Consider the following 24,360-nt stretch of genomic DNA (forward strand, 5'->3'; position numbering starts at 1 on the left):
CATTCCAGGCAGCTGTCGATGAGCAACTCCCACACGGCAGTAACTGTCTTCTCACTCAGTAACAAACAGGATCAGCACCAGAGCCCTTTGTCCACAGTCTCATCCAGTTACCCATTCTGCAGTTCTCATCGTCCCCACACTCAAAACTATACCCACTATTGCTTCATGATTCTGGGAGGGAGTGGTCCCCAGCTCACCACATGTGCTCCTCAACACCACCGCTCTGCCTGTGTGTTACTCAGTGGTTTGATCACCTGTGGCAGGATGGGGGAGGCAGCAGAGTGGTGCAGTGAGGTAGAGCCGCTAACTCATAGCACCAGAGACCCAGGTTCAATCTCAACTCCCACGAGTCGAGTTTGCATGTTCTCCCTTTGATCGTGTGGGTTTCCTCCAGGTGCTCCGGTTTCCTCCCCTAACCCAAAGATGAGCGGGTTGGTATGTTAATTGGCCTCTGTAAATTGCCCCCTCGTGCATGGCTGAGAATCTGGGGGAGGCTGATGAGAATGGGGGGTTTAATGCAAATCAGTGCTTGATGGTAAGCATGGACTCGATGAGCCAAAAGAACTGGATCTGTGCTGCCTATGAGGATTAAAAAACAATTTACTGGAGGAGAAGTTAGCAATCGGGACAGGTTTTCAGAATGTTCTTTCTTGCCATCTTCAGGAACAATTTACCCTCTGGTCACACTGATGGGTGTTGGAGAGGATGGGTGGAGTTTGTCCAACCGGTTTGTTGAACCAGCTGACATTCTCTCTTACACAGTCATACACAGCCATAGTAACAACAAAAAAAGTCAACCCAAGCCGCAATCTCAACCCAGCAGCAACAGTGGGAGCTGGATATATTGCAGCAAGGGACTGCAGGGCCTGAGTTGATACATGGCTCATGTCTCTCTCTCACGGGCACATGTAGCAGCATATTCCACAGGCTGATTCTGCTCCTTCAACATTAAACCAAGTCAGGGATCAAGGCTGATTTATTTACCTCAAGTAGCTTGGTTGCCATGGAGAGGTGACTTGATGACAAAAGTTCGCAACAGTCCAAGTTATTATATACAGCAGCTGTAAGGGAATATACGAGACAGGGTAAGGACATTGATGAAATCGTACAACTGAAGATGTAAAGAAATGATACTGATGTTGGTACCATCAAACTGATTGCTAACAATCAATATTTATAGACTCTCTCTGTGCCCACAATTTTGGTGAGGTCATCAACTACAAACCTTCTAAAAAATATATAGCATGAAGGTTTCTGAAATGGGCTGTCATAAAATCCCTTTACATGGTGCTTTGGTCGGTGTTTACTATATTCTGTCATCCACACTCTTCTCCTTCTTTAATCTGCAAAGTTCAGCACTGACCTCCATTTCCTGAGCCTGGATCATTTCCAGAAATGATGGGCAGTGGCCCCAGTACCGAACTCGGAGTTGTGGTACACTCTCACAGTGTCGTCAGGGTGGACAGGAAGAGCACAGGGTGTGGAGGCTTCCGAAAGCAGGTGGGTGTCTGAGACTCGGAGTGAGGTGAGGACTGTGTGAGATAGGTGGGAGTCAGGGTGCAGGCAGCAGAGATAAGGCGGAATGAGTTGAGGGAGGGTGCAAAATGGGAAGTTAATCAGATTGACAAAAGATGAGGCAAAGGAAGAAACACGAGGTTCATCATAGAAGACATAAAGCTGGGTGAGGTCAGTTCATGCCATGGGTGTGGAGGAAGGCAGTCGCACACGGAGCAGGTACCACGTTAGAATGGACCTACCATCCGAGTTGCCCGACACTGTGGCCAGAGAGATGGAGGGAGTGGAGAGGAAGCAGAGCTTGCTTCTGGCCATGTGAGGGACTGCCATCCCAGAGCTGGGGTGACAGGGCTCTCACCTGAAGCCCAGTGTGCTTCCGAGGATGTGGTCTGAGCGAGAATTTGGCAGATGGGGTCCATGAGTAGGTTGATGGGGGACTCCACAGATACACCTCAGGAGCAGGGTGAGAAGCAAAGATCGGATGGACAAGATCGTCCCACACAGCAGGAGAAGCAAATGGAGAGAGAGAGTGGACAGCAAAGTCAGCAGGTGGGTGGGAGGGAGGAGTTGTTCCAGGATGGCATCTGTGATCTCACTATGAACCATTTGCATCCCACAGAGGGACCCCATACTTTTGCGGGGGTGGAGGACTCGGATTCGGAAGGATGTGACATGTTTGGGGACTGGAGTGGGAAGGAAGGATATACCTGTCAGCACGGATCAAAGAGATGATATTGTGCAAAGAGCAGACTTGGATGATCGGAGGAGAGGAGAGGGAATCAGGAACAAAATCAACACAGATGTTGGAGCTGGATTTAGGGAGCAGGATATCTGCATAAGAACAGGTGTAGCCTGCCCTGCCACCCAGTCAAATCATATTTGTCCAACTTTCCATGCCCACTTTCCTTCCTTATACCATAACTCTAGATTCCATTACTGATTTGAAAATGTATCTCAGCTCTGAATGTATTCAAGAATTCAGCCTCCAACTTTCTAGGGCAACAAATTAAAAAGACCCAGAACCTTTCTGGGAGAAGAAACTCTTCCTCATCTCACTCTTAAATGGACAACCTTTACTCAGAGACTAAACTTTGCTTCCAAATATGTCTTGTGAACGAAGGCTCTCTCCTGGGACATTCCATTCTCCCTTAACATCCCCTGGAGATTCTTGTATGATTCAATCCGATCACCTCTCCTTCCTGTAAACTCCAACGAGTACGGGACCAACCCGTTCAATCTCACCTTACGGGACAATCCCTCCAGACACATTGGTCACCTGGGTGAGTCTTCTCTGCACTGCTTCAAATAAAATATCCTTCCTTAAAGAAGGAACCAGAACTGTACACAGTACTCTCATGGTTCGATTAGTGCTTGTGCAGCTGTAATAAAACACCCTTCTTTCATCCTCTAACCCTCTTGTCTCCTGGACAGGAGGACCAGAGAGAAGGACACAAGAGGGGATGGGGGAGAAGCTTAAGGCTCACACAAGGGGAGCCTTTGGGAAAGCATCACGTTGGGAACTAAGGGAACTGAAGGTGGGGGTAGGAGTTGGTAAAGGCACCTCAATGAATAGTCTCAAGCTGGGTACCAAAGTCCATGAGTTCACCTGATAGGGGAGGTAGGGATAGATTTAAGAAGGCAACATGTTTTATTAATAAACAAACAAAGGATGTGGGCTTCACCACAGGATGAGCCAGCATTTATTGTTCATAGTTAGTTACCCTTGAAAAGATGGTGGTGAGCTGCCGCCTTCAATTGCTGTAGTCCTTGAGGGTTGGGTACAGCAAAATGCTGGTAGAGAGGAAATCCTAGCGATGGTGAAGGAACGGCAATATATTTCCAAGGATCGATGGCATGTGCTTCAGAGGGCCGCCTCAAGTGGTGGTGCTGCCATGCTTTTGCTGCTCTTGTCCTTCTAGCTAGTGGAGGTCTTTGGTTTGGAAGGAGTGTAGTGAAGAAAGGAAGCCAGGGCTATCTTTGCAGGGTGATCCAGGGATTGTAAGCTGTTCTCTCAGCTGGGAGGTAAACCCATGAGTGCTTTGTGCAGTCTGTCAGCTGTGGCAGTGGAGGGCTAAATAACATCAGCTAGAAATATTCAGGATGGCATGGCTTGGAGTGTCAAATGAAAGATGGGTTGGGAAGAAAGACCTGGATGCAAAGGCATCCTGGATTTCATGAGAGCATTGGTGGCAAAAAATGGTTGGATTGTCCACTTCAGGAGTTTAGAGGGCATGCAGAGCCAAAGGCTGAGCAGGCAGGAATGGAGGAGGCCACCATCAGTGATGATTTTTGGGGAGCCAGGCCAATGAACAAACCATTCTCCCTCAGGCACAGTGAGACCTGTGGTGAGCTTAAGATAACCACTATGAAGATAGGGGTCTTGGTGTTAGATTGTTTCACTGAGACACGGCAATGATTGTTGGTGTGGAAGGCAGAAGTTTAACAATGATACATGTTAACATGTTAGTGTTGTTCTGCGGCTCCAAAATAGACTCATTATTGAAAGATTTCCTTCCTCTCACCAGGCTTATTCCCAGGATGAGAGGGTTGTTCTATCAACACAGGCTGTATTCTTTAGAATTAAAGGAGGGGTAACCTTATTAAGATATACAAAGGATAGGGCAGATGTTGAGATGTTTCCACGATTGGGAGACCCTCGATCAAGGGGACATAGTTACAGGATAAGGGGGTGCTCATTTAAAACTGAGGCAGGCAGAATTTTTTTCTCTCAGAATTTCAACTCTGAATTTCTCTGCCCTAAAGGTCGAGAAGGCTGGATCATTGTAAGTATTTAGGACGGGAGCTGGATAATGTTTTGAAAGATGAGGGAATGTTGAGGGCCATGAACAACTGGTACAGAGGAGGAGTTGAGGCAGATCAGCCTCAGCTCATATTGCATGGCCAGGCTGGCTTGAGGGGCCGAGTGGCCGACTTCCGCTCCTGTCTTCTTAAACTCTCAAGTTTCCCGAATTCCATGGAAACTCCTGAGACACAGCTAAGGTCACCACATGATTAAGTCTATCACTTTATCTTTCATTTCATAAGTCTATTATTTTATCGCCCGCCACTATCTCTTGGTGTGTTCATACCTTGGAATTTAAGGTTACCCAGATGCAGAACAGCAGCCAATAGCTTGTTAATATCCCACTGCTCCTTGTCCGAAAACATCAAGATTTTCATAGCTGAGCAAATATCAGCATAATGCCCCACATCATCGTGCCCAGTGCAACTGGTACAGTTACCCTGCAAGAATAAATCACAAGCTGTTGATTCCATAAGTGACTGTCTTAAATAGTAACCCTATTACACTAACGTTGACTGAGAATTTCTTCCATTTTGGAACCACCTCTCTACAAACCAATGGTTTCAAATAGGGCGGCACAGTGGCGCAGCAGGTAGAGCTGTTGCTTCCCTGCTCCAGAGACCCAGGTTCAATCCTGACCTCCGGTGCTGTCAGGGTGGAGTTTGCATGTTCTCCCTGTGACCGTGCGTGCTTCCCCAGGTGTGGACTCCTATATATCGGCGAGACTAAGCGCAGGCTTGCCGATCGTTTCGCTGATTACCTCCGCTCAGATGCCTGGGCCTACCCAATCTCCTGGTTGCTAAACACTTTAACTCCCCCTCCCATTCCCACACTGATCCTGGGCTTCGTCAACTGTCTTTGTCAAAACTTTGTTAAGTTGCCCAATGCAATTTGGAGGAGCAACATCTCATATTTTGCTTATGCAGCTTACAACCCAGCAATATGAATATTGACTTCTCCAACTGAAAGTAACCCTTGCTTTCCCTCCCTCTCCAAATCTCCCCCATCATAGTTCTCCGACTAGTTTAATTGCCCTCCTGAATAAATATTACTGATTCTATGCCTCGCTGTGAACTTCTCCTCAGCTAACAATGTACCATTTCCACATTTCCTTGATCTTCGTCCCCTTTGATCTGTGTTTTCACACCTTACCCTTCCATATCTCTCTGTCTCCCTCTCCTCTGACTCTCAGTCTGAAGAAGGGTCTTGACCTGAAACATCATCCATTCTTTCTCTTCCTTCAAACCAGCATCTGCAGTTCCTTCCTATGCATGCATAGTGTTGCAGCTACAGAGAAACATACGCAAAGCACTGCTGCAGATGCTGGAAATTTTCAATGAACAAAAAATGTGAGAAATGTTGATTAACTTTAGAAGAGTCCCAGTTAAACAGAATTTTTATTTTAGAGGAGCCCCATTTAAATTTTTTCAGAGCTGCCCTCTTTACATGGTAATCTGTCCAAATTCCCTCCAATCTTTCACATGTGGTTTTTTATATTAATCCACCAACTATTATTAACTCTGATCTAATCGCTCAAGTATCGAAACCAGTCTGATGGTGTTTTGCATCTTTCAGGATCTCTGCCCTTTTATAAGATAATAAAAGGCAGCTCAGTATCAGCTGTGGTTGGTGGGATAGTGCTTGCATTGGAGAGTCATTGTGGATTTCTTTCATATGGAGATTTCAGACTTTTCCTCCACTACATTATTCTACACAATATAGCTTTTCTTTAGAAGCAAGAGAGCAAGTCTGCTGACCCTATAGCAAGTCGAATTAGCGCATTACTTCTGGTCTGCTAAATGTTCAGTTTGCCATGCTGTTCCATGGCACTTCACACTCATATCATTTTGATTCTTCACAGAGCTTAGAATTCAATGAATAAACATTGGAAGGGAAAATTGGGCCAATTTTGAATCTGATGTGTACGGTACAAAAGCATAAGTTGTTTTATAGGTTGGAACGATGGCTGTGTGTGTGCTGAAGTAACAGGCTCACCATGGTCAGATAGTCAAACTCGTGTGCTGCGCCTAAACCGAGGAGCTGCTTCTGTTCCTTCTTCATGCCCATCAGTAGACTGTAGAATACGTGGTAGTTTCTCTCATCTGGAGCCTGGTGGAGTACAGGACAATAAAAGTAGCGTTTACCCGTTGGGAGAGCATGTCACTTCCTCACCAAGGACCTAGGTTGGCTCAACATCCCTCCCAGCAAGTTAAATACATCCAACACCAGCACTCTGGGATGGAGCATCGATGTAAAACCACGGCTCCCCACCATACCCGGAATCAACCAACTCAAGAGCATCTCCAAATGTTTCAACACAACACCATCCACAGACTTCTCAACCAATGCCTCCTTCTGGTTTTCTGCTCAACACCACCCACACAGCTTTGAGAAAAGATAGTCAACCAGACAGTGGTGCAGCTTGTCGGACCTCTGCCTCACAGTTCCAGGGACCCAGGTTCAATCCTGCCCTCCAGTGCTGTCCATGTGGAGTTTACACATTCTCCCTGCGACCATGTGCATTTCATCCCACATCTCTAAAATGTGGGGATTGGTAGGTTAATCGGTCGCTGTAAATTGCCCCTGGTATGTAGGTGAGCAGCAGAATCTGGAGGGAGTTGATGGGAATGTACTGAGAATAAAGGAGGATTAGTGTAACAGGGTGCATGGACTGTGCGGTGAGGGACAATTTTGGTGCTGTATGATTGTATAAATCCAAATCCGTGACGTTGAGGAGTTGACCCATTACTCCATTGTGCAGGATGGTGTCAAAGAACACGAGTACTTCTTGGGGTCTCGCAAGAATAGGAAAGGCTTCCATCCACTTGCCAACCTTCAGGTGCCACCAGTTGTTCACTGCACATGTCCGAACTCCGTGCCATAGCATGATCTGAGTGCCAACAGGTGAGTACCTATAGAAGAGGGAGGCCTGGCCGAGATATCTGGCGAGTTTTATCTGCAGTACACGATTAATTTGGATTGCAGAGCTAATCAGGAAACATGATGGACTCACTGTGTGTGGGTGGGAGAGAGAGATGGTGAGAGAGAGAGAGAGAGAGAGAGGGTATGTGTCAGAGTGTGCGAGTATGCGTATGAGTGTGAGTGTGAGTGAGTACCATGAGATTCATCATCAGTCGCTGTACGTGTGACGTTTCTGCACACGACAGCCACAGATTTGTAGCAGGTGAAGAACCGCCTTAACCTCCACCACGCAAACAGGCTTGTGCGGAGGAATAGTCTGAGATTAAACAGCTCATCCATCACTGAGCCTCTGTCAGGGAGCCAACGGATCAAATGTCTTCAAGAGCTTCATAGTGTCATACACCACAAACACAGGCTATCCTGCACACTGAGTCCGTGCCGACCATCAATCGCCCATTTACACTAATCCTACACAAATCTTATTCCCCACATTGCCATCACTGATGGTCATGGTCAGGGTGGACCTTTGGTGTGGGAACCCATCAGTCCACAGGAGAGTCACGCGCCCCTGGTCACACTCACCTGTTGACACACTCGGGATTTCTCCAACAAGTACTGCTCAATCCTTGCCCCCTCTATCATCCCATCTCCACTGAAGAAGATGTCAATGTATTTCCCAAAGCGGCTAGAGTTGTCGTTTTTCACCGTTTTTGCGTTTCCAAAGGCTGTGAAAGAGAACAGTGTGAATGGCGTCTCAGCGACAAACATTTATAGTCAGGTTGTCATGGCAATGTTTCCATGGGCCGCATGGAACTGTACCATAGAATCATGCCTCACGGAAGCAGGCCCTTCGGCCCACCAAGTCCGTGCTGACCCATTTATACAAGTCCTACATTAGTTCCACTTTATTCTTCCCTTCAGCCCCACACAGATTCTGCCACTCACCTACGCATTGGGGGAAATTTATGATGACCAATTAAACTAGCTGCCCCATACATCATTGGGCAGGAGCTGGCGGATCATGGTGACAGGGAGAAACGTGCAAACTCCACACAAACGGCACCCATGGTCAGTACCAAACCCGCAAGGCTGCACAATCAGGCAGCGGCACTACTCTCTGGGCTCAGTCAGTTGCTTCACTTTGCAGGTTGGGGGGTTGTTGGTAGAGAAATTGACTGAAGGGAAGATTTTCTCTTTTAATTGCCAATTGCCCACAGAGTCCACGGCGACCATCGACCACTCGCTTCCCCTTTTCTCCCCACATTCCAGGCAACTCCCACCCAGATTCCACCGCTCCCCCACACACAAAGAGCAATAAACAGCAGCCAATTAACCTCCCACCCACAGTCTCTGCAATGTGGGAGGGATCTGTAGCCGGGGGAGAAACCCAAATGGTCACAGGGAGAACATGCAAACTTCACACAGACAGGAGCTAAGGTCAAGGTCTCAGGAGCAGTGGATCAAATTAAACGCACACAAAGAGTTGTGTTTCTAAACTGCTTTTATTAAAATGTATATGGAATGAATACTTTCAGTTTGTGATTCAGACCTGTGCCTGCTGGCAGGTCTGAACTCACTGTCCATGCATACTGTAAGGAGGAATGTTTGCTGGTTAGGTCAATAACAGCAATTCTCTGTTCAAGAAGGAACTGCAGATGCTGGAAAATGGAAGGTACACAAAAAAGCTGGAGAAACTCAGCGGGTGCAGCAGCATCTATTGAGCGAAGGAAATAGGCAACGTTTCGGCCCGAAACGTTGCCTATTTCCTTCGCTCCATAGATGCTGCTGCACCCGCTGAGTTTCTCCAGCTTTTTTGTGTAACAGCAATTCTCTGGCTATTTGACAATTGTTGAGACTGCAGCCGAAACTGATCCTTCATGTAAGTCATTCCTTCCCCAACGCACTCCCCTCTAACACTTGTCCTCACAGGTAGAGGCAAGCCCCTGGTAATTTTGTACACCGTTGTCTGGTGGCCTTTCAGTGTTGTCCATTCCAGTCACCACAATATAGGAAGGAGGTGAATGCACTGGAGAAGGTGCAGAGGAGATTCACCAGGACGTTGCCTGGGATCTAGCGATTCAGTAATGAGGAGAGACTGGGGAGGCTGGGTCTGCTCTCCTTGGAGACAGTGAAGGAGGCTGTGGGGGACCACTACAAACTGATGAGTTGCATGGATAGGATGAATAAAATGCAGGTAAATGGGAATAGACAATATAGTGTAACCAAAGAAACTTGACATCTCTGTCTTTTCTTTAGGCAAGTATCCCGACAGGCTCCTGAGAACAGAGCTTCTCCAGCCCAGGACTTGGCTGAGTTAAAGAGTTCAGACGCAGAACTATGTGAAGTAGGGGAGGAGTGAGCTCGAGTCAATGCGACACTGTCGAACAGATGCATTCTGCTGGTCAAGCTCATCATCAATGAGTGCGTTATTGCTGAACCATGCAGCTGACAGATTAACTCAACGTCCAGAGTAGAGATAACAAGCGACTGAGATGGAAAAGCAAGTATGAATATGGAAAACAAAGCCATAATTGGCTGTGAAAAACCACAGGCCTCTGGTGAGCAAGTGAAAGTAGAAAAAAGGGACTTTACGAGGTAATGTGAGAGACAAATCCAGAGAGCAACCCTCACAAGGAAGAAGGTGATTCCCCGCGTCTGAGGTGGAGAGTTAGGGAAAACCCTGCTTAGTGAAAGTACTCATTGTGTTTGTCAATAAAGCAGTTTCGAAACAGAAATCGTTGTGTGCGTTTAATTGCCTGGAAGTGTTGTCAATGTTGTACAACAATGGCACTCGATGGCCGGTATGGACACTTTGGGCTGAAGAACCTATTTCCTTACAGACTGGCAAAACAGAAACAAACCCAGCCTCTCTAGTCTCTCCTTCGGACCGAAACACTCCATCCCAAGGTGAAACTCCTCTGCACCTTCTCCGGTGTAATCAGGTCCTTCCAACAATGTGGTGACCTGAACTGCCCGCGGACACCTCTTAGTCTGGCCATGGGCTTTTCCACACAAGGCTTACCTTCCAGGATTGGGTTTGCTTCCAGGATCTGCTGTTCAATCCACTGGTGCTGTCCGCTGACTGCAGCCAGAAACTTCAAGATCAGTTTAGTGTTCTCTGTCTTCCCTGCTCCCGACTCTCCGCTGAAATTAAGAACACCTCGTTTACAGCCAAGGTTCTCTCCTTCCGACACCTACTTCATTCCTTTGTCCACAGCACCACCCAATGTAGCAAAAACTCTCTGAGTCAGGCGTGTCCTGCACCATGAACACCAGTGGTAGCTTCTCTTCAGCTGCTCTCTGCCAATCCAGCACAGTGGTTCAGCAGGTAGAACCGCTGTCTCATAGTGCCAGAGATCAGGGGTTGATCCTGACCTCATCAGGTGCCGTGTGTGTGGAGTTTGCATGTTCTCCCTGTGACCGTGTGGGATTCCCCCAGGTGCTCCTGTTACCTCCGACATGTCAGTAAGTTAATTAGCTGCTGTAATTTGTCGCAAGTGTGCAGCTGAGTGGCAGAATCTGGCCAGGAAGTGGTTGGACACAGGGGAAAATAAACTGGCATCAGTGTAGGATTATGTAAATGGTTAATGGTCAGCACGGACTCGGTGGGCAGAAGGGTCTGTGTCTTTTCTGCATCTCTCTATATCTTTCGGAGGTAACAGTGGTGTTAGCAACCTGAGGGTGGACCTGATAAAGTAACATGGACTGAGTGGAAAGGTGGAGAATTCACTCCATAGTAGAGGTATCTGAAACCACAGGGCAGATGACCTGGATATGGGGTAAGAGTGGATCAGAAGAAATATCTGGATGAACACCTGAAGGCATAGAAGGCTACAAACTGCATGGCCTGGAAGGCCTGCATCTGTGCTGGATGACTCTGTGATCCTATGGTCTTATTGTATGGGGGGGGGGGGGGGGGGGGGGGGGTAGAGAGAGAGAGAGAGAGAGGGGAGCACCTCTCTTCCAATAGGTCCCTTTTATCACCTTCAATGAATTGAATCAGGTTATCAGCAGGAGTTCAGCAGCACTCATTTACACAGGCTAGCACCCCTAGCGAAGTGATCCCACGGCATGAGTGGAAAAGTACTTGTGAAATCATAGTGTTAGACCACAGAAACACACCATATCCAGGCCATCCAACAACCACCTATTTTCATCGGTCCCTTCTATTCTCCCCACATTCTCATCACTCCCCCAGACTTTACTACTCACCCACACACTAGAGACAATTTACAGTGGCCAATTAAACCAACTATCTGCACATCTTTGAGAAGTGGGAGGAAACGGGAGCATGCAGGGGAAACACACGCGGCCACAGGAAGAACATGCAAACTCCAAACAGACAGCGCAAGAGGTCAGTGTTGAGCCTGGGTTTCTGAAACGCTGAGGCACTGAGCCGCTCAAATAAGGAGCTTGCATGAATAGGTAGATGGCTTGCTGAGCTGAATTGTGAGTGAGCAATTGTCAAACCCCACACCAATTCCTGGCTACTGTTCTGGAGACTGGTGGAGTCAGAGAGAGCCACAGCACATACACAGGCCCTTCGACCCACCCAGTCTGTGCGGACCCATTTGCCATCATGTTGGGCACAGGCCGGGTGGGCGGACTTGGGTTGGTGGGTGGGTGTTTGCCCCTCGCTGGCCCATAGCTCTCACCTGATGATGCAGCACTGGTCCCTGCAGCTCTTCCTCAGACTGAAGTAGCAGCTATCGGCGATGGCAAAGATGTGAGGCGGTAACTCTCCAATCCTCCTGTTGGTGTACTGGCTGATCTGCTCCGAGGTGTAAATGGGAAGCTGTTGGTAAGGGTTCAGAGCCACCAAGATGGAGCCGGTGTAGGTCTGTGTGAAGCAGAGTAATGGGAGCTTTGAAACCTTCAGTCATTCTGGCCCAGCCTCTCTGTCAACAGCACAGCTTCTGTCACCACCACCGACACAGCAAGGGGGAGGGGGAACCATCTTGGGCCGAGCGTCCAGCCTGTGTGAATTTATACTAACCCTAGATTAAATTAGTCCTTATCCTCACTGCCCAGAACTTCTCTGTGAAGCACTGATACTGCACTGTACTCCCCTCCACCTACATTTAGACCACTAAATATAACTAAATATAACCAGAGATTGGAAGATGACCTAATTGTCTCAAAATTAAGAGAAACTGAGGTGTTACTTTAAAATTAATTGTGAACATAATGTAAAATCATTCCCAAGAGAAAATAGAAGGCCGTTCTCTGCCGCAGGGCCTCCTGGATCTCCTAGTTGCTATCCATTTCAATTCCTTTCCCATTCCCATTCAGAACTTTCTGTCCTGGGCCTCCTCCATTGCCAGAGTGGTGTTACACAAAAACTGAAGAAGCAGCACCTCATATTCCATTTGGGTAGCTTACAACCCAGGGTTATGAACATTGAATACTCCAGTTTCAGGTAAACCTCTGCCACCCAGTTCTCCACCTCACCCCTGCACCCCAGGCACACACTTTTCTTTTCACTCCTCCCTGTACTTGTCACCCAGTTCCTATCCCCTCCTCCACCTCCTCTATCTTTTCAACTCTCACCTCTCACTTTATCTGGTTCGATATTTTCCTCCCCCCCCCCTCCTTTCCCTTCTACCCTCCATCCTTCCCTTTGGTTCCAGATTTCACTCCCCATATTCCTTCCGTACCAGATTCCACCATCTGCACCTTTTTGTTGATGATAAAAAGCAGACAGGATGCTTGCCTTCATTAGCCAAGGCAGAGAACATTTTTGCAGGCTGAACATGGGACATAGTTACAAGATAAAGATTTGTGTGTGTGTGTGTGTGTGTGTGTTGCATGTGTGTGTGTGTGTGTGTGTGTGTGTGTGTGTGTGTGTGTGTGTGTGTGTGTGTGTGTGTGTGTGTGTGTGTGTGTGTGTGTGTGTGTGTTGCATGTGTGTGTGTGCGTGTGTGTGTGTGTGTTGCGTGTGTGTGTGTGTGTGTTGCGTGTGTCTATGCTTGTTTGTGTGTGTGTGTGTGTGTGTGTTACGTGGGTGTTGCGTGTGTGTGCGTGTGTGTGTATGTGTGTGTGTGTGTGTGTGTGTTGTGTGTGTGTTGTGTGTGTCTATATCCGTGTATGTTGCGTGTGTCTATGCTTGTTTGTGTGTAAGACAAAGTGGGCCCAGGCAGAGAGTAAGCAGGAAGTGCTAGCTCCCTTTGCCAAGGAGTTCAAACCCACAGCTATAGATTTAAAGTAACTAGTAGGAGGATTGGAGGGGCGATAATAGACAATAGACAATAGGTGCAGGAGTAGGCCATTTGGCCCTTCGAGCCAGCACTGCCATTCAATGTGATCATGGCTGATCATCCCCAATCAGTACCCCGTTCCTGCCTTCTCCCCATATCCCCTGACTCTATTATTTTTTAAGAGCCCTATCTAGCTCTCTCTTGAAAGCATCCAGAGAACCTGCCTTCACCGCCCCCTGAGGCAGAGAATTCCACAGACCCACCACTCACTGTGAGAAAAAGTGTTTCCTCGTCTCCGTTCTAAATGGCTTACTCCTTATTCTTAAACTGTGACCCTAAGTAAACTATTGGGCACCCAGATGGGATGGGGAACTGAGAGGATGGTGGGGGCTCAAGTCCCCTCACAATTAGGTGCAGGGCTGCGGAGATGGGGTTAGGCTGGGGCTCATCTCACCAGCGTGGACACTTAGGGTCAAATAGCCTCCTCCTGCCTTCTGCACTAGCTGTGACTGTGTTAACTCTTCTGACGGATGCCTTACGTAAATAACGTCCTTCCGATATCGGATGTGGAGGTTCCGCAGCATCCCGGCTTCATTCAGGTCCTCGATGCAAATCATGTCGTCTATCTCCCTCACTGAGGTGGGGTGCATGTGCTTCACCCGATGCGTGTCAGCCCCATCGATCCACAGCTCCTAGGACCAGAAGAACATGCCCGTCAATGGCATTCCCAGCACAGTCAAGCCCCGTTGCATTCTCCGTACACTGAGGCCACCAAGCTTGAGGGGTGGGGACCTTCCCTTTACGCGGCAGCTCCTGCCACATGTGGACCTACACACAAGGCCGAAAGCTTGTAAAGGGCTTCCCCCCCCCGTCCCCGAGGACACCGAGATTGTTGGACAGGAGATTAGGGTTGCCTGGAGGAGGGTCTGATCACGGGGTAAGGGGAAGGAAATCTTGTGGTGAGAGCTCTCTGCACCAGAGAAGAATCAGGAGGAAGGTTGGTTGAGAATCTGAGGCGAAAACTGAAGCAGGAACTCAATAGGTCAGGCAGCATCTACGGAGGCAAAGCGATAAATGATATTTTGGACCACTGGATGGAGACCTTGTGGTTGAGCAGCTGGAAGACTTTGGAGGAGGGCATTTAAGCAGAAGATTGGTGAACTGAAGTGGGGCTGCTAGCGGTACAGCTGTGGGGCGAGGGTTGGGGTAATCACTGATGTAAAGCAATCTTGAATGAAGAAGGTGGATGCCTCAAGAATCCCTTGAGATGGCAGGCCTCTGCCCTTGGTTTAGGGCCTGAGGTACCAGGAAAGGAAGGTTTAACGGTGAAGAGGAAGCTACAATCCGGTCATGGGTGGCTGGCCACTGACCTTGCCTTCATCGTCCAGCAACAGGGTCTTTCCACGATCGAGCCGCTTCACCTCTGCCCCCATGGGCACGTCGAACTCTCCACCGCTGCTGGTGTGAACCCACACATGGTCACCCTGCCAACAGAATCCGCAATTATGCACAGTCTCACTTACCGGTAAACCTGTTAGATTTATCAACCAACAGGGAGAAAAGAGACTGCAGATGCTGGAATCTTAAGCTAAAAACAAAGTGCAGGAAGAACTCAGCGGGTCAGACAGCATCAATGGAGGGAATGGACAGATGTTTTGGGCAAGGGACCCTTTTTCAGGCAGAATTAGCCAGTGGTGCTACTGTCTCCGAACTATACCTCCTCCCCTCCCTTGCACACCCTCTGCCACCACCCACCAACCTCCTCTAAACCCCCCCGACACACGACCTATCCCTGAATCTGCTGGAACAGTGACAGAGACCGGCAACGGTGTTGACAGGCATCACTGGGTTTTTATCCCGTAAAGGGAGACGATGAAGATGATTGAACCTGGGGATGAGTTCAAGGCAAAGGAAACACAGACAATCTAAAGCTGCAAAAATATCAACAATCAGTGAAGATGTGAGAAGGTTAGCTCAGCCTCGGTGATTCAAGTGGGGGGGAAAAACCGGTCTGTGCTCTCCCACGACTACAGCAAGTGGCGTTTAAGAAGGAACTGCAGATACTGGAAAATCGAAGGTACACAAAAAAGCTGGAGAAACTCAGCGGGTGCAGCAGCATCTATGGAGCGAAGGAAATAGGCAACGTTTCGGGCCGAAACGTTGCCTATTTCCTTCGCTCCATAGATGCTGCTGCACCCGCTGAGTTTCTCCAGCTTTTTTGTGTACCTACAGCAAGTGGTGGATGTCTTGTTTATGTCTCCAGATGGGGATTGCACAGAAGCTGTTTGATAGAGTGGAGGCTGAGGGGTTTCCCAGTAACAACACAAGAAAACCAGAGCAGTAGAAGGCCACATGGTCCTTCAAGCATGTCCACCATGCAACATGATCACAACTGATCCATGCTGGCCTCAACTCTTCGGTGCCAGTTCTCTAAAACACTCAGTTCCTCAATGTTCCCAATATGTATCTAACACCACCTCCAATGTATCTAATGATATGGCCTCAACCACCCTCTGGGATGGGGAATTCCAGAGTTTCAACACCCTCCTGGAGAAGAGGTCTCTTGCACGTTAGTTTGAAATTCTGACCCATGACCTGTAGCCATGTCCCTTCGTTCATGAATCTCCCTTTAGTGAAAACTTCTCAGCAGCTACTTTGTCAAGCCCCCTTAGGACCGTATATATTTGAACAAGGTTACCCCTCATAGTTTTAAAGTCCAAGGCAGTCAGATACAAACTGTTTAGCCTCTCTTGATAGGACGACCCTCTCATCCCAGGAATTAGCCTAGTAAATGTCCTCTGGACTGCCTCCAAAGATACTAGCTCCTTTTTGTATGAAAGGGAACCAAAACTGCTCACAGTATTCCAGGAGCAGCCTCACCAGGTGCGGCCTCAGTCTCTGCCTGCTTTAAAGTCACCAATATTGTCCCTCTACCCGAAAAGGCAAGGATTACTTGTCTTAATGACTACAGGCCTCTCGCGCTGACCTCTGTAGTCATGAAGACACTTGAAAGGCGTGTGCTGGCCAAGCTGAAAAATATCACAAACTCCCTGCTGGACCCTCTGCAGTTTGCATATCGGGCCAATAGATCTGTGGATGATGCAGTCCACCTGGGCCTGCACGTCATCCTACAGCACCTGGACCGCCAGGGGACCTATGCGAGGATCCTGTTTGTTGATCTACTCAATGAGTAGTTGCTCTACTCAACAGCCAAAAATCTGTAGCCTCCCTTTGATCTGGTATTTTGTTAGTTCACATGCTTGATCAATGGTGTTTTATCATGAATGTTTTATTATTTATGAATGTTTAGTGTTTTCTGAGTCATTCGTAACTGTCACTGTGTCATGTTGTTACTTGTGGGCGGAGCACCAAGGCAAATTCCTTGTATGTGACTACTTGGCCAATAAACGTACTTACTTACTTACTTACTTACGCAACGCCCAGAACCAGGGGCCACAGTTTAAGAATCCAGAACCAGGGGCCACAGTTTAAGAATAAGGAGTAAGCCATTTAGAACGGAGACGAGGAAACACTTTTTCTCACAGAGAGTGGTGAGTGTGTGGAATTCTCTGCCTCAGGGAGCGGTGGAGGCAGGTTCTCTGGATGCTTTCAAGAGAGAGCTAGATAGGGCTCTTAAAAATAGCGGAGTCAGGGAATATGGGGAGAAGGCAGGAACGGGGTACTGATTGGGGATGATCAGCCATGATCACATTGAATGGAGGTGCTGGCTCGAAGGGCCTAATGGCGTACTCCTGCACCTATTGTCCATTGTCTATTGTCTATTGCCTATTGTATAACAGTAACAAACCTCCTTCACAAGGACTACCTGCTGTGTGCCTTCTGATACCTGTTGGACCTGCCAGCTCGCGTTTTGTAATTCATGCTCTAGAACACGGACATTAAACAGGACAGAATCTATGGCTGCAGCTCGAGTCGCAGTGAGCTAGGAAACTCGCTGCACCATCACCCTCCAAGCAACTTCCATGTGTCCCAGCTTTTGCCACTTCTACAGTTGACACATCTGGATAAAAGTTTGCTCAAAACCAAAGCTTAGGAGTCTGCACTGGTCAGTGGAGTCAGTCCAGATGGATGCTTGATGGTCATCACAGTGAGGATTGGAGCAAGGGCGAGACAGGACAGGAGGAAGGGGTCAGAGTTTGAGTGGGAAGATGTCGGAGGCTGGAGGTAGAGAGCACAGAAAAGAGGGAGAGAGGATGGGAAGTGGAGGTCAGAGAAGGAGAGAGGTCAGAGGATTGAGGATTGGGTCAGAGGATTGGGGTAGAGGGGACACAGGATTGGCGAAGGGTGGGAGTACAGGAGCACGGAGGGTAGGGTGGAAGAGGGATTGAAGGAGAAGATAGGGACTGGAAAAGAGAGGATAGGGATTGCAGGAGAGAAGACGGGGACAAGGACACAGATCAGGGACAGGGGGTTGAAAGAGATGGGGGACATAACTGGAGGAAGAAGAAGATGGTGGATTGGGGAACAAGGAAAGGGGGAACAGAATGATGGTAGGACATAGTGTAGAGATAGTCTGGTATCCACCCCAGTACCTCTGGAGAAGGTTGATAACAGGCATGTTCTGTGCCCTGTGGTCTGTTCTGAGCGGCCTTAATGTAAGGAGCAGAAGCTGTGGGACATGATGTGAATGTGAGAAGAAGTGGGATTAATGTAGGATTAATGAAGATGAGTGATTGATGGCTGGAATGAACTCAGTAGGACCTGATTTTATTCTGTATCTCCCTGACTCAATATTTAATATAGTACAGTTTGCAAGAAATAAGAAGGTACCTTTCCCACTGGCAAGCAGTTTGTTAAACATGAGGGGAAAAAAGTCCCTAATTTCCAGGGAAATAAACGCTGCCCTTAAACAAGTGGAAACAATGATCTCCCAATGCCGCCCTTGCTTAATTTCGTGTAGTCAGATCAACGGTGAGCTTTGATCAATAAAAGAATAATGCAATTCCTTACCACTCTCAGTATGGCCATCGTGTTTGGCAGTGTCTCCTTCGTTCAATAACTTCGGCCAGAAGGGAACAAAAGAGAATTAAAACAGGTAAAGGCATAGAGCAGTGCGATCTCCACAATCTCCACCCCGGTCTCCTCTACGATTGCGGAAACAATCCACATACAGACACAGTACAGATTCCACCGGCCTCGGAAAGGCAACACCACGAGTGGAATTTGCCTTCAATAAATCCCAAATGTATTTGCTTGTGCTTTTCTTTCAATTTATTTTAACAACAACCTGCAGCCTGACAAATGAATTAACTCTGACGTGTTCTGGGGATTTGATTGAACTTTGACCTTTATAATGAGTAGATAGTCCCACACCCGGGGAAATTAGTTAATGAGCCTTTGTGCATGCATGTGAAAGAGAAAGGGAGAGCTTTAGTCAAACAGCACAGAAACAGTCTCTTCAGCCCAACCCGAGCTTGTCGACCAAGATGCCCATCTAAGCTGGTAGCATTTCCCACGTTTGATCCATTGCCTTTTCTATCTATGTACCTGTCCAAATGTCTCAAATATTATGATACCTCTTTATCACTTCCTCTGGGGAAGAGAGGGAAAGGGAGGGAGGGGGGGAGGGAGGGAGGGGGGGAGGGAGGGGGGGAGGGAGGGAGGGAGGGGGGGAGGGAGGGAGGGGGGGAGGGAGGGGGGGAGGGAGGGAGAGAGGGAAATGGAAGGAGGGTGGGTGGGAGGGGAGAAAGAGAGGGAGGGAGAGGGAGGGAAAGGGAGGGAGGGAGAGATAAAAAGGCAACAGAAAGCAAAAAAGGGATGGGCCCAGAGATATTTTTTACAGACCCAACCGAACAGACATCTCATCTCTTCTCTGCCGAACCAGAGCATTTCAAAATGTGCCCTCAGGACGTGGTGACAGGGCCGAGCATGGAGCCTTTCCCTGGGTAGGAGATGAGACTTCCCACATAGAACAGGTGATCTACTAATGACGAAAGAACAATGGCTCAAGTCCACACCAGGATGGTTGGTTGTGACTGGGGTGTTGAACTCAACCTGCGGATGTTCCATGAAATGGCGAACCATCAGTGACCTCACCGACTTCCAGTGGCAGATTGTACAGAGTGACAGAGTTTCTTGGGCCAGGGAAGGGCTGCTGCTGAGGGCAAATATCTGTTATATTCGCCTCAAATGAACAAAAGTTGATATCTAGTGTCACATATTAAGACATGCTTATTAATAGAGCAACACTGTGGCGCAGGTGGCCAGAGACCTGGGTTCAATCCTGACCTCCGGTGCTGTCTGTATGGAGTTTGCACGTTCTCCCTGTGAGTTTGCTCTGGGTGCTCTGGTTTCCTCCCACATCCCAAATATATAGCAGTTGTCTGGGCAACTGTAAATGGTTCCTTGTGCAAGGGTGAGTGGTGGCATCTGGAGGAGGTGATAGGAATCGAGGAGAATAACATGGATTAGAGCAGAATTGTGTAAAAATGAGTCATAGCGAGAGTCAGCATGGATACAGGCCGCTCGGCCCACTGAGTCCTTGCCATCAATCATTCATTTACACTAATCCATGTTCTATTCTTCTCATGCTCCCATGAACTACTCCAGATTCTCCCTCTCACCCACACACTACAGGAAAGATGATGGTCAGTGCAGACTCAGCAGCCCTGAGGGCCTGCCTCTCCATTACACTATGGCCATTAACATTTATATATTTACAATTGACAGGGGCTGAAATCCCCTGATCCGCGAGGTTCCTGCTGCATGTCAGTCAATTGAAGATTCTGGCCAAAGAGACTCTGAGGACTACTTTAAAATGCCTTGCTGGTGAGATGGAGAGTTGTACATGGTAACGGCAATTAAACGACACCATTCTCTGCTGTTCATTCACAGCTGGAGCTGTGACCAGAGGCCTTCTGAAATAAGAGAGACAAAGGGAACGGTGAAAGCTGGAAACAACTCAGCAGTCAGGCCGCATCTGTGGAGAGAGACAGTTCAGCTTTCCGGATGGTGAATTTGTTAGGGAATGCTGAAGTACTTTGTAATGCTGTTTTTAAGGCTAGATCCTTCCCACCAGCCCTTCTCCATAATCACCAGTTCATCCACCTCACTAATTCACATTTTTAAGTGAAATCAGCGTGTCCTTTGCACATGTCTGCATGAGTTGACCCTCCAATGATCTTTAATCTTTGTCTTCGAGTTGTTTCCACTAAATTAGGCAGCACAATGGCACAGCTGCCTCACAGCACCAGAGACCTAGGGTTGATCCTGACCTCCAGTGCTGTCTGTGTGGAGTTTGCATGTTCTCCCTGTGGCCACATGGGTTCCCACCGGATGCTCCAGTTTCTTCCTACATCCCATTGGCACGCAGTTTGACCAGTTAATTGGCCGATGAAGATTGCCCCAGGCAGTTGAGTGGTAGAATCTAGGGCTTGCGGGTAGTTGATGGGAATATGGGGCGAATAAAATAAGATCAGTGTAAATGGATGCTTCATGAACCCTTGTTCAAAGGGCCTGTTTCCATGTTATGTATTGTCCATGTTATGCTATGTTCATTTCCTCCAACATATTTTAGGATCAGAAGGCTGTGGGTATAATGGAACTTATCAAATGTTCAGCACACAGCATGGGGCACAATGATCCAGATACTGGACTGTGAGTCTAGAGTCAGAAGTCTGTATCCAACCCTGGCAACTGGGAAGTGAAAGCCAGATGGGAAATTACCGTGAGTGCAGTGATACTGCTGGTTTGGGTGTAAAATCCCATCTGACTCACTCGAGTGGTCCTGGGGAAAGGGGTTTGCCCTCCTGACTCTGAGTGGCACCCGTCAGACTCCGCGGAGATCCAAAACACAGAGGCTGAATCAACCCCGCGGAAATGGTCAAGCAACCATGGGCATTCCGGAGGAGGCGCTGTCCTGAACGGCTGCCTGTCCTGCAGCTGTCCGTTTTTTTTCACTTCTTTTTTATTATTTTTAGTACGTTGAGTGTATAGTCAGGGGGCCTAATCTTTTTATGTGTGGGGGGTGGTGGGGGGGGGAAGGGGGAAACTGCTTTTTGAGTCCCTACCTGGTCGGAGGGGTTGCCTTCCTCCGAGCAGCGACTTCGACCTGTACTTGCGGCCTACCAGCGGGTCCTGGAGCGACGTTTCCCTGAGGGGACCTGGCCAGAACATCGGCTTTGGCGGCGGCGCAGAACATCGGCTTTGGCGGCGGCGCAGCGCTGGAGCGCTATTGCGGAGCGGGCGATGCCTTTCCTAGGTCGCCGCGCTGGGACTCCAGTATGCTGGGACCGCCGATAAGAACATTGTGGAGCCGCGGTTCTGTGGAGCGGCCAGCTGCGGCGCTGAACGTTACATCCCGGAGCCTGGGATCTCTTGCTGAGATCGCCAGTGTGCGGAGCTCCGTCCGGCGCGGTCTGTTGGCTTGGAAGCCGCGATCTCCGGTGGGAAGGCGGCCGTTCCTGGCACCCCAAGCCGCTGGGGGTTCTCCCGACGCCGAAGCACCATCACCCGGCGAGAACATCGGGCGCCGTGGCGGCGACTGTGGAGGCCTCAATAGGCCCGACTTTGGGTGGACAAGAGGATGGGGACTGGACTTTGTGCCTTCCCCCACAGTGGGAATCACTGTGGGGGGATGTTTTTGTGTTGAACTTCTTTTTGAATCTATGTTGTATTTTTATTAGTGTGCTGCAAGGACATCAGAATTTCCCCTGAATAAGGGGATTAATAAAGTTTAATCTATCTAACAGTAAGTACTGGCACTGCCAGCCACTCCCACAGCACAAGGATCAGCCACAAAGAGACATTTCTACGCCATTACCGAGTGCCATTGTAACTCATCCACAGGCCCTAATAAGAATGAACAACAATGTATTCCGACTGTGAACGCTGTGCAACCACACAGTCGGATACGCCTGCGATGCAGGGAGAAAAGGCTGACGACCTATCGGCCTGTTGGCAACAACTACAGAACTACCTGTTCTTGCTTTGACTCTGTACAGCTCGTGCGAACACAGTCCAAAGGGCAGGGTTGGTCCGGATGTGGCAATGGTGTACGTGCTGCTGTGAAGCCAGTGGAGGCTGGTTAACCATTTATAATGTTTACGATGCACTAAGTAGTCACACAGAAGCAGAGCCTTCATCACCAGGGTAAACCCACCAACAGCTTCAAAAAAGGTGAGAGTCCAATGTGATGTCATGTCCCTCAGCTCAGCATGGGTTTGTTTCTCTCCTCCCAGCAGGGGGCAGTGAGGTGGGAGTGATGGTCACTTGGATAGGCTCAGCACAGGGTGGTGGGCGACTTGGAGCCAAAGATTATAGATTGGAGCAATGGGTCATTGAGAGATACAGGGCCTTCAACTCATTACCTTTGCTGACTACCAACCATCCATTTATACTAACCCCATTTAATTATCACCATATTCCCATCAATTTCCCCAGATTCCAGCAATCACCTACATACCAGGAGCAATCGACAGAGGCCAATTGACCTATCAACCAGCATGACTTTAGGATGTTGGAGGAGACTAGAGAATCGGGGGTGGGGTGGAGAGGGAATCCCACACGGTTGCAGGGAGAACACACAAAGTCCACACACAGACAAGGTCAGATTTGATCGCTGATCTCTGGAGCTGTGAGACTATTGGCTGTGCCACTGGTCCATGGCAGGGACACTAAGTGGCACAGTGATCTGAAAACTCCCCATTCATATCAACCTCAGGCCAGAAGTCAAACTTGTCATGATGGCAGAACTTTAAAGGAGTTTATGGAAATGTGGGAAGAAGTTACAGGGAAATTTAGTTTGGAATAGAGCTACTGCAATTGCTCTGAGACCGATAGGTCTATTGGCACCTTCAATGCCACATGCTAATATGGAAGCAGGCTTCATAAAGGAGTGGTGTGGTTTGTTCCGTGGCAAAGTGCGGTAGATTGGTGGGGGGGGGGGGGGGGGGGGTGTGTGGTTTACACTGAAGATACAAGGAAATGGAGACTTCAGAATGATTCTTGACTTCAGAAACGGGAAGTCAGGAGACCACTCTTTCAATTTTAATTGGAGGGTCGGTGGTGACAACAGTTATCAGCTTCAAATTCCTGGGCGTTAACATCTCGGATGACCTGCCCTAGGGTCTGGGCACAGCATGAAGAATGCACACTAGCATCCCTACTTTCGGATAAAGTATGTAATCAAATATACTAACAAACATATACAAACCCGCTGTCAAAAGTATCCTGATTGGTTTCATTACAGACTGCTACAGCAGTTCCTAAACATAGGAACACAAGAGGCAGCAGAAATCGATCAACTCCACCATCACGGGCACATTCCTCCCCACCGTGGAAAGCATCCACATGAGGCACTGCCTCAAGAAGACAGCACCTGCTGTCAAGGATTCTCACCATCCGGGCCATTCCCTCTTCTTGAGCAGGAGATAAAGAAGACTGATGTGTCAGGAACAGCTACTTTCCGACAAACATCAGGTTCTTGAACCAACCCAATCTTACCTCTGCATTGGAACACTATGGCACACCTCTTGCAATACTATGGACTTGTTTCCTAACAGCGTTTGGAACTAATCTTTTGTTTTTTGCACAGTCATTTTCGTTTCACTGTCTTGTATAACTTGTGTCTTTGTATGTTTTATCGAAGACTGTGCCTATGATGCTGCTGCACACAAGGTTTGTATATGACAATAAACTCAACTTATGTGAATGGTGCCAACTAGCTAAAGGCAGAGTGGGTGCACCATCCCACTCAGGCTGGGCGAGTTGCGAAGGAGACTCATTATCATCGTAGCAATGACCATCACTCCCTCCGCCCACACCCACCTATAGCTGCATTAGGGGTCTGGGGTTTACGGTGGGTGGAGACAGGTGTGGAACACCTCTCCTTGTTACTGCCACTGCTGTCCCTCATATCACTTCATCCTTCGTCTCCCACTTTCCAGGCCATGCTGACATAGT

At 48.5% G+C, this 24,360-nt stretch overlaps 1 protein-coding gene across 1 annotated transcript in view; it reads right to left on the bottom strand.

Annotated features, from left to right (window-relative positions):
- The window catches only part of myo7b (myosin VIIB), a 124,641-nt gene that overhangs the window by 90,673 nt on the left and 9,608 nt on the right, over positions 1-24,360 (bottom strand). The window contains exons 4-11 of the mRNA XM_033032264.1: positions 14,808-15,012; positions 13,977-14,129; positions 11,896-12,080; positions 10,263-10,384; positions 7,823-7,965; positions 6,314-6,427; positions 4,605-4,758; positions 985-1,061 (exon numbers count right to left, since the gene is read on the bottom strand). Of these exons, the coding sequence (XP_032888155.1) occupies positions 985-1,061; positions 4,605-4,758; positions 6,314-6,427; positions 7,823-7,965; positions 10,263-10,384; positions 11,896-12,080; positions 13,977-14,129; positions 14,808-15,012 (1,153 nt within the window). The remainder of the gene's footprint in view (positions 1-984; positions 1,062-4,604; positions 4,759-6,313; positions 6,428-7,822; positions 7,966-10,262; positions 10,385-11,895; positions 12,081-13,976; positions 14,130-14,807; positions 15,013-24,360) is intronic.

This window comes from Amblyraja radiata, chromosome 13, assembly GCF_010909765.2.
Source record: "Amblyraja radiata isolate CabotCenter1 chromosome 13, sAmbRad1.1.pri, whole genome shotgun sequence".
Classification (NCBI taxonomy): domain Eukaryota; kingdom Metazoa; phylum Chordata; class Chondrichthyes; order Rajiformes; family Rajidae; genus Amblyraja; species Amblyraja radiata.